Below are 14,528 nucleotides of genomic sequence, written 5' to 3' on the forward strand. Positions count from 1 at the left end.
TCTGATCATATTCTCGGTACTATGTTTACAGGAAACACAGGAAAATCTTGCTATGCATAGTCTCATATAAATGATACGTAACAGCATTGTCACTATTGATCACAACACCTTTGCAAGGTTCCACAACATATTCAGGAAGTAATGGTTTTGTGAAACTGGATAAAGACAGTCTAATGTCCTCTAGTTGTTAAATCCCATGCCTGCTATTTTGGGTGGTCAGTCCTTACAGGACATAATTTTGTTATTGTTATTATTAATAGTAGTAGCAGTTATAGTAGTAGGAGTAGTATTACAAGTGGGAAGGAATAAAAAATTGGACCTGAAGAACATCTCATTTATTCTGAGCAGAAATTGGAGACACGCAGGGAGACACTCTTACCTCCTCAGAGAAAAATGTCTATTATATGAAAATGGATACAGTCTGCGCATCACCAAGCATAATACTTCTTTTTCTTCTCTTTTTTTTTCTTTTCATCTAAAAACATTCATTTTCAATTTGCCCTGTGAAGTGAATGCAACACTGAAACACACTGTTGATCACTTTTCCTTCAGGTAGCAGCAGCGGTTATTGAAATCTCTATGACAATAGACGTCTCCACAGAATAAAGAACGAGAAAAGATTGCTTCATGAGTGTGGAGAAACTGTGTTTTACGAAGGGTATGTGAAGGGTCTAGTGAAAACAGGCATATGCACTGTACGCGCAGTAGACTGACCTCTTTGCAGTGACAGCAACCTTCCTGCGGCAAACAACAGACACCGTGTTTGGAGCTGCTCCTCTGCCAGGCTCTACCACCATGTCCCACAGTGCTGAGTCACTGGGCCGAGCTGCACTGAATGACAGGCCCATCTTTACTGCAGCCCTGCAGCAAAGACATGCACATATAAATAGGACACTTAGTATAAAGTGCAACTTTGTACACTTTTGTACACTTTTTGTAAAATGTCATAAAAACAAACACAGGACCGGGGATGTGCTGTGTAACAATAAAGAATTAGGAATTAAGAAAGCTTCATAATGTCTGGATCTTTTATTACAGAACATAATGCAATGTGATTTTCTGCTGTAAAGGACAACGTCGGGTTATACGGAATTGTTCTGACGCTCAAAAGAAATATTTGAACTGTTGCATCTGTCTCTTTTTGGATGTGCAACAACAATATTTGCCATATCTTTTAGTATAATGTACACAGGTACTAAGGTTACTAAGGGTTGTGTGCACTCTGCGATCTTTTGTGTGCTTTGCTGCTCGTGTTATGTTAGACAAGGTGAGTCACTGACAAACTGAGTCACAAGTTGCTTGAAGGCTGAGAATTAGTGGGGTTATTTAATTCCCATTAGCCATGGGAAGATCTGAAAATCAGTTAACCGCATGTCTTACACACACAAGTTTGCTAAACAAGAAAAATCCTGCAAATCCAGCTATCACCACGAGCTTTGTTTTCTGTCAAACCGTCCATCTGTCCATCCATCTATCCCTCCATCTATCCATCTTCTTCTTCTTCTTATATGATGTAGGGCCATGATGGTAGCAGATTCAACAGGATATTCCTTTTCTTGGCAACATTTTTAGTTCCTCTTGGGGGATACTGTAGTGTTAACAGGCAAGATGAGATACACAATCTCTCCAGCGAGTTCTGGGTCTCCCCTGGGGTCTCCTCACAATTGGACATACTCAGAAAGCCGCCGCTAAGGGAGGCACCCAAGAGGCATTGTGATCAGATGCACAAACCACCTCAGCTGGCTCCTTTTGACACAAAGGAGCAGCGGCTCCATGCTGACCTCCCTCTGGATGGCTGAGTTCTTTACCCTGTCTCTAAGGCTGCACCCAGCTAGCTCATAAGTTCAGCCACCACAAGTGTTACAGATCTGAAAACTGAAAAGTGATACTTGGGGAACAAATCCTTCAGATCCCTGTTCGAAGTGCAATGATTGGCTAATTATATTATAAAAAGGAAATGGGAATGCAGAATGCAGAAATCCTTAAACCTGCATTGTTTTAGTGACCTGCAGGTGATGACTCCCTCTTTTTCCAAAAAGAAAGCAGTTAAGAAGTCTATGGAGAAATTACTCTGATGCTCATTGGAAACATTTTTCAGATATGCAGCGTAAAACCATTCATTTTGCTCCCAAGGGCTTCCAGGCTTTCTTGGAATTTTTTTAAAGTGGTCTTGAGCAACAGTTCTCCAGGCTTTGTGGAGGTTTTTAAAGTTTTTTCTTGGACATTGGTTGCATTTTCATTCATTTTCAGCCTAGTCAGTTCCCAAGGAACTGTTAGCTGAAAATCTTGGCATGTTGTGCAGCTTGTCCTTAAAAAATCTGAGGAAAAGTAGATGACAAAAGAAGTAGCAAGCTTAAAACTTATCTATAGCAGATTTACAGTATCTGAGAGTCATATCCTAAAGAAGAAGGAAAAATTCCAGCAAAGAACTGACCCAGGAATTCAGAGATACTGTACATCTGCTATAGATTTGATCCATTTGCTGTTCACTGAAGCCTCATCAGAAATGGTCGTAGAGGAAGGGTAGCTGTTAAAAAGCCTTTCTTATGGAAGGCTAAACATGAAGATGCCAAATTACACAAGAATTTAACTGAAAAGCAGAAGCAACAGATCTTATGTTCAATTTGTTATCAATATGTGAAGTGGAGGTTAAGAAAGAGGTAAAATAGTGAATTCTACAGCTATTTCTAAAACACGGCGGAGGCTCTGTAATGGTTGGAAATGCATTAGAGCCAGCTGCAGAAGAAGAAGTACAGTATCTCACAATACAGAGAAGTACTGTGAGATTTTTACTCACTATGCAATACCATCGGGTTGGTAGCTCCTGCATTTTTCAGTATGACAACGATTTCAAACACACTGCCAATGCAGTAAAATATATATCAGGTCCGAAAACATAAAGTGGAGCACTATCAGTCATGGACTGGACTCCACAGATAGTTGACATCAACATTACTGAAGCAGTGTGGGATCATCTCCAAAAAGTTGATTCTGTTCACCTGGACGTAGCGTTTTGTGGGAGAAACGTTTCGTCACTCATCCAAGTGATTTCTTCAGTCTCAGCTGACTGCAGGTTTCCCCAATCTTATAAACAGTACATTTGCATAATGACTGAAACCAAGGTCAGTTCCTTAATCTTAATTATGCAAATTCTCATGACCAAGATTAAGGAACTGACCTCCCAGCCCATTGTTCCTTCAGTGGGCTGGTTTCAGTCATTATGCAAATGTACTGTTTATAAGATTGGGGAAACCTGCAGTCAGCTGAGACTGAAGAAGTCACTTGGATGAGTGACGAAACGTTTCTCCCACAAAACGCTACGTCCAGATGAACAGAATCAACTTTTTGGAGATTTACTTTCCTGGATGATTGAGAATGCATCAAGAAGTGTGGGATCATCTTAAGAGAAAATGAAACAAAAGGCAGACAAGATCCAAAGAAGAGCTTTGAATGTCCTTCAAGAGGCCTTGAGAACTATCCTGAAGACTACTTAAAGAAATTACAAGAAAGCTTTCCTAAGAGAGTTCAGGCTGTGTTGAAGAAAAAAGGTGGTCGCAAACTATAAAGAAATAACGAGTGACTCAAGGTTTTTGCAGAGTACTGTTCTGTTCACGATTTGATTTGCAAATTATGGCCCCATGTAGAGCAAAACAAATGGTAAACCTTTGTATGGCATGGCCAGACATTTGTGAAGCAGACAGATTCTCATTTCAAGGATTCAGCAAGGTGCCAGCAATGTTCAAAGCGAAATTCAGCCCATACTAGCTCAAGAGCATATATAAAGAGCAACAGATATACTGTGGTTGTGACAGAATGTCTGTTCTTCAAGAAAATATCGAGGTAAACACATTGAAAATACCATTAAAAACTCCTTCACCTGCCTCGTCTTTAAGGAAGCCAGATCAAAATTTTCATTATGTCAACTCCAAAATACTCTTCCTGCCATCAGTTTAAGACGTGCAAGGCTTAAGCATTTATTAGAAGAAGTGACATGGAGAGACAACCTGTTATTTTACAACAAACAGTCCATCTCTTTTAACAGCCTGTTGTTATTTCGGCTCCAAATCAGATTTCAAACAGTTGAAGAACAATATGACAGGCTGACTGGAGCAGATTCCTGCTAGAATAAGCAGAAAAGTGCGTGCCATTAGGCTTAGCACACTGACACACACATCCAAATACACACACTTAAAAATACAGATTTGTAATCAAAGAGCGACCAGACAGATCAATAACCCCTGAGACTGAGGTCAGTGTTAGAGCGGTTTCAAAGGCAAAAAAACAGTAGGCAAGAATTAAGGGCACATTTAAACACACACTCAGGCACCCACACACATATTGTTCTGCTGAAAATTCAATGCGTGCCAGATAAAGACTTGCACAGAAATTACTATCTGAAGCAAAACTCTTATGCCAAAGGCACATGTTTTCATTTGTGATTTTAATTAATGTTTGAAAACAATAAATGCAGACACTGATTCAGGCAGGCAGATCAGAATACAAATTTTAAAACAATAATAATTTTTGAGGATGTTTGTCTTTCATTTCCCTTAAATCTTAATTTGCTGCGTTTTTAAGGCATAATAATTTGTCATTGTGATCACAGTTTAGAAAAAAGTCAACAAGCTGTGTTTTAGTTAGGGGAAATTACAGCCTAGGATAAATGTATTCCTTTGCTATACGCAGTAAATCATTTTCTTGCTGCTTGCCCAGCTCAGCATCACAGTGACAACAGCACCTGATGACCACCCTTCCCAGGGGTGCAAACCACTTCAACTGGCTCCTATTGAGTGTGGAGAGGCAGTAACTCAACGTCAGGATCTTCCTGGATCACTGCGCTTCTTGTTCACAGGCAGACACAGGCTTCCCTGCAGAGAAACCTCATTTCAGCCACTTTTATCCCCGCGCTTTGTCTTTGTCACTCACTACCCAGAGTTCACAACCACAGGTGGGGGACAGAGCGGATATCGACCTTTAAACTGAGCAACTCTTCACCCCTGGTTTACCAAACTTCATCTCTTTGTTTAAAGCTGCGAAAGTTGCAAAGCTCTTGCCTCTTTTAGGTTTTTTTAGGCATTCGGGTAACCTAAAATTAGTTTTTGCTGCAAAAGCGGCCTCTGTGAACAGACTGTTTTATGTCTCTGTACTGTTTTTTTTATAAGCTACATGTGGTTAACAGGTGGAAAACCACACACACGCACAAAGAAACCCAAAACAAAACATACACATAATCAGTCCTGGCAGCCCAGATCATCTCTAGCCTAAAGGGTTAACCTCTTAATTCACTTTCAATCAGGGGCACAGATTATCTGGCCTAACTCTGCTGGAGTGGACTCAATCTTGGGCCAAAGAGCGAAGTAGAGCGGGGATTTCTCCCAGGAGGAATCAATCACTTTGCCAAGCTCCTCAGAGCTAGCCTTCACTTGGACTCAGCTGCTGCACTCAGTCCCCTCTTCTTGTCCAATATCATTCTGGATGTGGCAGCAGGTCATAGATACACAGACCAAAATCACTGACCTGACTAGAGGAATGTCATTGGTTCGGTCAGTGAGTATGAATTTGGGGAATTTCAGGTGAAGGGGCTGTAAATCCTCGCAAATAGTCAAAACAAGAGCAGATGTTAGAGGGTCAGCGTCTCTCTGCCAAATCTTATTCACGTAATTTCAACAATGCAAGCAGAGCTGCATTCAGGTCAGTGGGATTCTGCATTTGCGTGTGTGCATGTGTGTGCGTGGAGGCATGTTTGTGTTTGTGAATGCTGCCTGATATCTGAGAAGAGCACTGGGAATGACACACAGCCACAGGGTAACAGTGTGCCCTATGGATTAATATGCACATCTTAATATTTCTCTCCACTTGCTCGCATCCTGCAGCAGATTACTACGCTGTTGTTATGACGACAGCACAATATCACTAAATCGTGGGATTAGAAAGAAATTTGTCTTGCATTTCAAAGAAAATCATTAATCAGACCACAGGCTGGAAACACAAACCTCAGTGCAATGGCTTTACTATTGACTGATGCAAAGTGTTCTGATAAAATAAACAGTTTTACTCCAGCAAGTGGTGTGCATTAAAAAAAAAAAAAAAACAGCAGGGGAAAAAGTCTGTAAAGTCAGCTGTGAGTTTCTACGTGTTGCAGAGCTATATTTATATTAAATTCACTTTTAGCCAATGGGGCCTTTTAGATTTTAGTTATTTGTCTTTCTGCTCCATTTATTAGATGCATTATTTATGAAGTCAAGTAACCAGAGAACCCTGTTGACATGTTGCGATATGAAAATCAGTGAATCATTTACCAATTACTTTCTTGTTTATGGAAGAGTGCACCCCGTAAGTCCTCCACTAACTGATAAGTTGACATAGACAAGATACAACATGTCAGTAATTTGTGAAGCCGGTGAATGTGGCTGGCAAGACAAGTCCTGCTGGCGCTCAAGCATTTAACTGCAAGGCATTGATGGCGAGGCCCATCAGTGTTCAAGTGCCTTAAGTAACAGTTTAAATGCATGGAGCTAATCCTTCATGAATACGCTTCAATATACCATACGACCTGATGATTCCAGTTGGTTCCAATGTCTTTTCATGCTTCGCATGTTTCATTGCAACAATGAATTTTTATGTAATTCAACCTAAACTATTTTCCCTACCATCCTCAGCAAGACTGGAGAGTAATTACAGTGTTTTCCTTTCTCAGTTTCATTTCCTAAATGCCACTTTAAGCACAACAAGAAGGGAGCTGGAAAGGCTTTGCTGTTTAATTTCCATAAAAGGGATCCAGATCATCAAAATTGCATGGGTTCGTCCACTTCCCTGCCTGTTTTTAATAAAATTTGTGACACCTAAACAAACAGAACTAAAAACATACAATGCCTATTCAGCTCTCTCCTTGGCTGGAGGAATAATGAAAATCATAAAAAGGATGTTACTCTCTGAGTCTGCATACCTTGAATATTTAAGTCTAAGGCTTTTAACTTCATAAAAGAACTAAACTAAAATATCATTTTTTGTAAATTTCTTCACTTTACTTACCTTCAGCAACTCAGACATCTGCAGTCACGACTTACAGTATGAGAACTATACTAACAGATTTGACAATCAAAAGAGACTCATTGCAGTTTTTTTGTAAGGACTTTTAGATCATGAGGACTGTAAGAAACTTTAGAATTTAGTCGACCCACATGATCTTTGTGAATTTAATACTGTTGAATAGATCAGTAAGTAATATGTGCAAGAGCTGACTTTAAAAACTAAAAACGCTTTCAGTCTGGCGAGAAGTCATTATTCAAGACCAAATAGCTCAACAGACAAGAATAGCATAACATAGAATATCTCTCACCTCAGTGTGAAACTTTCCAAGGTGGACGTACTAGCAAGAAAGACATAGAAAGTTGCGACATCACCAGACTTGAGGGGCTTTGAAGAAGTCTGGATCACCACAGCGCCTCCCAGCCTCAGCCGAAGAAAGGTGGGATTCCCTGGTGGACTTTTGAGCAGGCTGACACTTCCTACCCTCCTCATTGGTGTCCCTGATCCACCAGTGTCTCTGCCTCGTCCCACTCCTACTCGTTGCAGGCTATCCTGTGGGGTGCACTGGCCAGTCTGGTCCCGCCGACTCTGGAAGTAGACTTCCACAAGGTTCCCCTGAAGTCCCTTAATCCCGTCAGTGCTTTCTGCTTCCCTGCTAGAGCTTCCTGATCTACTGGCTGAGCTGAACCAGGAGGGTTCTGGCTTAAGCTGTGCCACACAAAAGCCGCCAGGAGACACCAGACAAGCCCCACGAACTTCTCTGGTCTCCCAGAAGGCATAAGCCGTGACACAGTGAGCTCCATCCTTAGCCTTAGCTCCATCATTTTTCCTCCCATTATCTTCTAGAGAGCCCATTGTTTCTTGCCAAGCAGTGATATTGCTTTCTGTGGGCATGTGGAAAAGAATCTTAACAACTGGGGATGAGGAACGAACCTGGCGGCTCAAAATGACTGGTAGTATCTTGCGCCCACTGAGGAGCAAATCTAAAGGAATAGAGGCATCTAGAGTCAGGGGGCCAAATGAAGCATTGACAGATGGCTGGAGAAGCCCAGCACCAGGTCCAGTGATGAGAAAAGTCTGAGTCTGAGCTTTCAGGCTAGAGTTCCCAGATGGCTGTGGACTGTCCTGTCTCACAAACACGTGGTCCACATTGAGGACCTGAAACTTGATGGTGGGATAAACTGGAGATGGAGTGGTGAATGTCCCAGTGTCTTTAGCCACTCTTGGAATCTCAGCACCTGTGAAATGATGAGTTTGGGGAATTAGGACTTTAGAGAAATTAGGTAGAAATTTTCCATATATATGCTTTAACTCCAAGGTTCAGTTTTAGGTTTCAAATCTACCGACAAGCACAGTTACTGCTCACAAAGCTAGTTTGCTACTGTAACTGCAAACAGGATGACAGGAGGATGAAGGGTTGAAAAGAGATCAGAGTTGGAGAAGCAAAGCAAAGGGTCGATGCCATGAGGTTCAGGTAGGCGCCAAAAGGACAGAGTCAGGATCACGCTGTCTTGGCAAACAAGACTCAAGACAATTAAATGACTTCATTTAGCAAACATGGTTTATTTCTGAATATAGTTCCTGCATCAAAAAGAGAAAAGAAAAAAAAACAGCCTTTTAGTTTTCTTTCACTGAATTTTCGTTCTCCCTTACTTTTCCTGAATACACGATTCACGTTTCCTAAAGCAAAACACTGTGCGGCTTGAAAAAGGAAAGCCAAACAGGGTAATTCTTATTGCATATCATACGACCAGATGGTAACAATTCCAGTAGGCATACAAGTTGCTGATTAAATTTTCAGCCAGATTAACCATGGCATGTGGCTTTATTACAGAGAATTATACACATCACTATAACATTCAAGCTCTAAAACACGAGGAAATTAGGTCTGCGTCATTTCTGTCCTGCAACGGATATTCTATTCTCTGCTATTCACGTACTACATCTATCCGAGCCAATAAAGGAAATGTGGCATCCGAGTGCTAAAAAGCCTGTTCTGGTAACTTCTGTGAGATGACTGTTTGTCCAGATAGAACGCTGTATATGACAGATCACTCTTCCCGCTGCCAGAGACACTTGGTAATTTGCCCTCCTCCATGCTGAAGTGCTCAAAGATTAATATGAATTTTTGAATATGACTTTCCCTTACCTCACAAAAAAAACTTTTAGAAAAGAAAATATTCCTCTCCTTCATACGCATTAGAAGTGGTATATTATTGTTTTCTGATTCCAAACCATATTTCATGAATAAATTTATATTTAAATTAGATTACTTGCTGAATGGAAAAGAAAATCAGATGTCAGGGTGGATATTAAACAAAGACACACAAGAAAAGTGTCTTATAGATCCCAGAGATCAGACTAATGATGTAAGGAATTTCACATGCAGGCCAATATAAAAGTTTTAGTTCTACATTATTAGTTTGTGTCTGCAGGTTTAAGATAAAACAAAAGCACACCAGTGCTCATTTGCCATTTCCAGCTATAATTCTCTCTGTCTGGGACTAATAATTATTTAATTTAGCTGACAGTGCACTGTACACTTATAATTCACTGGTAGGGTGTACAATCAATGTTGTTAATCATGTTTGTCTGTGAACAGACATTTGAAGATCTATGAATTGATTTCTTTTTGCATTTGGTGCACACATTTCAGCTAATTAGATTTTGATGATGATTCACTTCTGAGGTTGCTGAATTAGTACTCAAACTGTTACAACCCGACTGTAGTGCAAAGATTTTATACAATGCAATTAAAAAAAAAATCTAACAAAAAATAAATCATAAATGTTGGCTTTGGTGGCAGCTGGGTTTGCTCTCCAGTTTAAGAGGCATCTACTTTATTTTACCATCATTATTCTGCTCAAACCAGCACAGGAGAAAAGCTTGAATCTTATCCTTCTTTTTAAATCTAAAAATAGGATAATTGTTCATTATGAAGGGACTTATGCAAAAGACTTGCCCATACTGCCGCAAGATTATAAATGCAGCTTGTTTAAATATCTCCTGTGAAACTTAATGCAATTAATGGAAGCATAAAACATAAAGACAGAAATAATCCACAGTATTTCTTAGCTGTAGCCTCAGAATTATCCCACTGCTCATGAAAACTGCTGCTTAACAGAATAATGTATTGATCAGAAAGTAATCTGCTCAGACCTGGCAGGATCCCTTTAAGTATATAAACCAGAGATAATACAGAAAAAATTAAACATATGGCAATTTTGAACAACAGTTATAAATGGCAGTTCTAACTCAGAGAGGCTCACAGACACATTAGACAGCAGACTGTGACTGGACTAAAAGATAAGGCTGTCATGCATATTCATGGTGATCAAGCAGGGAAGATATCAAAGGCTGAACCCTATCACTTAGACACGCAGTCAGAACACAGCCGAGTTCCACAGTTGCAGACATGCAGCAGTCACACATGCATGAGTGATGGAAAAAAATGCACCCACAGATAGCATGGGTAGATATAAACCCAGGCAATCTCAGACAGTAGTCTTTCGCATACTGTCGGTATCACAGAGGGACAGACTGCTTTCTGTGGCTCCCAATGCAGGTTATCTTTAAACAACCAGAGAAACAGCTGTGCAACCTCAGCTTCAGGCCTCTTTAATCCCACAGATGAGGCTTCCTGATGCACACTGGAGAGCATGCTGTCACTTTCATTTAGACTGAGGGATAACAGAATGAGCTTAGGCCACGGATGGTAACCACAAAACTACAAAAATATGAAACACAACCTTATATCTTTATGAGCCAGTCAAATACAAAAAATAGTCATGAGAAGCAAATATGACAACTTCATAGCAAATTTGGGGCCTGCTTAAATTTTGTGCTGATAAAAGCCAAAAGGAAACAAAAGTATATTGGATGTGCGTAATAAACTACGGCAGTCATTCAAAGGGGGTCTAATATGCCCAGTGTGTATGTGCTTGCACTATCAAAGTATATACAAGAGTATAAAATAGCTACACATTTTATCTTCATTACTCGTCTCTTGTAAACACAGCTGAAGCCTCTGAGCTAGTTCCAACCCAGTTGTTTTCATATAAAAAGCTTTCCATTTACGCGTTATTTGCGTCTCATCCAGCAGACCATAAACACTTCAAACCAATGCATTAATAAAAGCTGAAACTGATCATCGTCCATCAAAAGCAATCATAAATCTCACCTTCAACAGCTGTTAGAACTGCCACCGCGACAACCGGAAACAGAAAACGAAGGGGAAACATCATTTTAGTGAAGTTGCAGGTTTTGGTCCCCAGTACGCACGGAGGTAAGTTTTGGTGACTGCACGCACACGGTAGGAAAAAAGCGCTGGAAACAAAGCATTACATTGCCGAGTGTCTTGGTTCCTCTTAATGTAGAGGCTCAACTAGGAAAAAAATAGTTTTAAATGTACTTCCCTGTCCTCTAAGTGATGACAGTTTTTTCCCCCTCCGACATCAGTGCTCTAGCTGGCACTGTGGGACAGCATCAGACACGGCTCTTACCATGATAGAAATCAGTAAACATGTGCCGCGGGGCAGATTAACTAGACCCACGTGGGTATAATCGGAAGGGCCGCAGGCAAATTAAATGCATACAAGGTCGGGGATCAGTGATTTCTACATGCGCATTTTAGTTTTGATTTAACAAATTAAGGATGAATAGAGACCTTCTTGACTTGAGCATATAATAATCATACATTTCTACAACTCACTTGTGGATGAGGGGGAAAAAGTAACTGAGTAAATGAATTCTTCTTACTTAGTCGTACATGTGCACGGTACTTTCAGAAGGCCTTTAAGGGTGGCATTGCTCGACTTTTGGTCTTGAGTGGAGAAAAGAAAAGTGTAGGGCGTTTTTTTGCCAGCTGTCAGCTTTATGTTCTCACTCATAGACAGCGTTACACATTACTTGGAGCGTAGGAAGGAGCAGATGGATACAGTCACAAACGCTTCGTGATGTCACAGCACACATACACTTGGTACAAAGCATCAGCAGTCACTCAAATTAACTCTAGTTTTTTAGGCCCATAAGTCCCTGTTAAACAAACGTATCGTTTATTTTTTACAATCTGAGATCTCTATGTGGAGCTACATGCTAAAATATTTTTACAGGGTGTGTTTGGGTTTTTTTTACATATTAGAGATTAGTGAGTTTAGACTCTAAGTTAAGCTTAGATGTATTTTTCTGTGCTACTGCAGGCCCTCGGGCCATATTTAATTTCTTAACACTCAAAATCACAGAGGTAATTTTGTAACTCTCTCTTTGTCTCTCTTTTCTTTTTTTAAGTATATCACTTCATCTGCCTTGACCTAAAATTTTATAATGAGATAGGCTGAACAGTTCAAAGGCTAAACTGAAATAGCACGGTGTCCTATTGCCATAGTATGTGTCGTGTAGCCAAAGCAAGGCCAGGGGGAAGATTGCATTTAGAAACTATGGAATCCACCTGCTGTTCTTTTGCCCAGAGGCATCACACTAAGTGCTGGCATCAGTTTTGTGGTAAAGAATACCAGGGTTTAATGAGCTTGGTCAGACTTTTCTTCACTAGTTCACTCTCCAACACCGTCTTAAATACCCGTTCTCTAAAGCAATTACTGGTGCAGTATGTCAGATAAACTCACTGCACTCAATACCCTAGTGCATGTTTTATTACAAGGTGGCACCTGTGCCAGGGTGACAGCATAAAGCATGCAGGTGTCACTGGTGAATAAATAGTTTCCCACTTTACAGCAGAGGCTGATTAACTACATGTTATTAAATATGTGCCTCAGAGAGACACTTAAGGATCTGAAACAGTCTGCATTGTATAAATAGTTGAATCTGATTTTGCCTGGTGTTCCCCTCCAATGCATTTTAAAGTCAGCGAGTTTCTATTTGAGCAGTTTTGTTTTGTTGTTTTTGGCTGGATGGGATTGCCAACACTGACACTGCAGATTATTTAGTCAGGTAACATCTCCAGATCTCAGTTGTTTTTCCAGACATGCGACCTGCTGCTAGTGCCATTAGAGATGACAGAGATGTGGCTGGAGTCACCATCTGTGACTGCAGTACTGGATATAGAGCTGCTGCTACCAGGTGGCGCAAAGGTTTTTAGAGGTCATTTGATGTGAAGCAGCGGTCAGGACACTAATCCATTTAATAATTTATTACATTTCTTTTTAAATGGAAGACTGCGCCTCACCGAGCTGTTGAAACAGATAAATAGCAGAAGAAATTACATCCAGTGTTTTTATCTACACTTGCTGGCAATGTCTGGCAAGTTATTACACGTATGTTGTCTTTGTAGTAATAGGTAAGTGTTTGCCTTGCGATTGTTGTAAACATACATGCTAAAAAATTAGCTGTTAAGCATATTAAGATATGTTGCAAATTATAAATGACACTGGTTTTAAAACATGCTCAGCTCTTGTCTGATGTTAAAAGCATGCAAAATAATTCCTTTTGCATCAATAATTAATTATACATAAAAAATTATATTTGTTATGTGCATTCCATATGTTGTTAGCTTTAGTGCCTGCTTTTCCAGATCTGTCACACTAACTCATCTATAACTCATCTCTTCATATATGTGACACTTCAAAAGTTTACTAATCTTAAATCTCTCATTTTTATGAGAAAGATGCTGGCAATAAAAGCTGAAGCCTGCACTAAGTTTTCTTCCTCCTCAAGTACTGACAAAGGTCCTGGGGTCCTCTCTCTAGCAAAAAGTTTTAAAACAGCCAGAGTCGACCAAAGAACTAAATGTAGACATTATAGACGGGCAAGCTCAAAGAAATACAAAGAACAAGGCAGAGCACTTTAAAAGCTAAAATGTTAAGACCACTAAGAACAGCCTAAGGCCATTGAAAACATTTATGTCTTAAGATTTCTCTTAAAAGTGTCAGTGAAGGCAGTAGTGCCGCAGATAACTGAAACAATCTTTCAAAAGTGGATACAAGTGCCAAAATTTGCGTGTTTGTCCCTCTGGAGCCATTAAATTGAAAACTCCCATTAGTCACTTGAAATCTGGCCATCATGCAGCATGGGGTCCGTGCTGTTTTACTACAAAATTTCAACCAACTGGATGCATTTAGAAGGTTTTACTCTTGATTTATATGCTTTTCACTATAAGTAAGTAAACCTCTTCAGAGATTCTTTGTTTCACGTAAAACAAAATAACTGCAATGACACATTTGTTATGTGTTTTTCCATTGGTCCAGTGATAGCTTTAGCTGCATGATGCTATGCAGGTCAATGGATTGACCTTTTACCCATTTTTACCTCTTTTACCACTATGATATATACAACCATGACATTTAACATTCACTGGGTGCCAATTTTTTTCCTGTGAGATTCAATGAATCTTATGTATTCAGTGCATGAAGACTCCTTTATCCTTGACTCAGCTCTGAGGCGGCCAACAGTGTCTTTGGACAGGTTCAAACCCACAACCATCTTGTTTTAAGACAACTAATGACCACTGTGCTGGCAGGCTATCTCCCATAACTTCACTTTCAAGT

At 40.1% G+C, this 14,528-nt stretch overlaps 1 protein-coding gene across 1 annotated transcript in view; it reads right to left on the minus strand.

Moving 5' to 3' along the window:
- The window catches only part of LOC134630912 (transmembrane protein 132D-like), a 35,005-nt gene extending 23,491 nt beyond the window's left edge, over positions 1 to 11,514 (minus strand). Inside the window, exons 1-3 of the mRNA XM_063478695.1 lie at positions 11,210 to 11,514; positions 7,340 to 8,267; positions 715 to 861 (exon numbers count right to left, since the gene is read on the minus strand). Coding sequence (XP_063334765.1) covers positions 715 to 861; positions 7,340 to 8,267; positions 11,210 to 11,273 — 1,139 coding nt within the window. The 5' untranslated portion in view covers positions 11,274 to 11,514. The remainder of the gene's footprint in view (positions 1 to 714; positions 862 to 7,339; positions 8,268 to 11,209) is intronic.
- Between the last annotated feature and the right edge of the window lie 3,014 nt (positions 11,515 to 14,528).

Source organism: Pelmatolapia mariae, linkage group LG7, assembly GCF_036321145.2.
Source record: "Pelmatolapia mariae isolate MD_Pm_ZW linkage group LG7, Pm_UMD_F_2, whole genome shotgun sequence".
Lineage (NCBI taxonomy): Eukaryota > Metazoa > Chordata > Actinopteri > Cichliformes > Cichlidae > Pelmatolapia > Pelmatolapia mariae.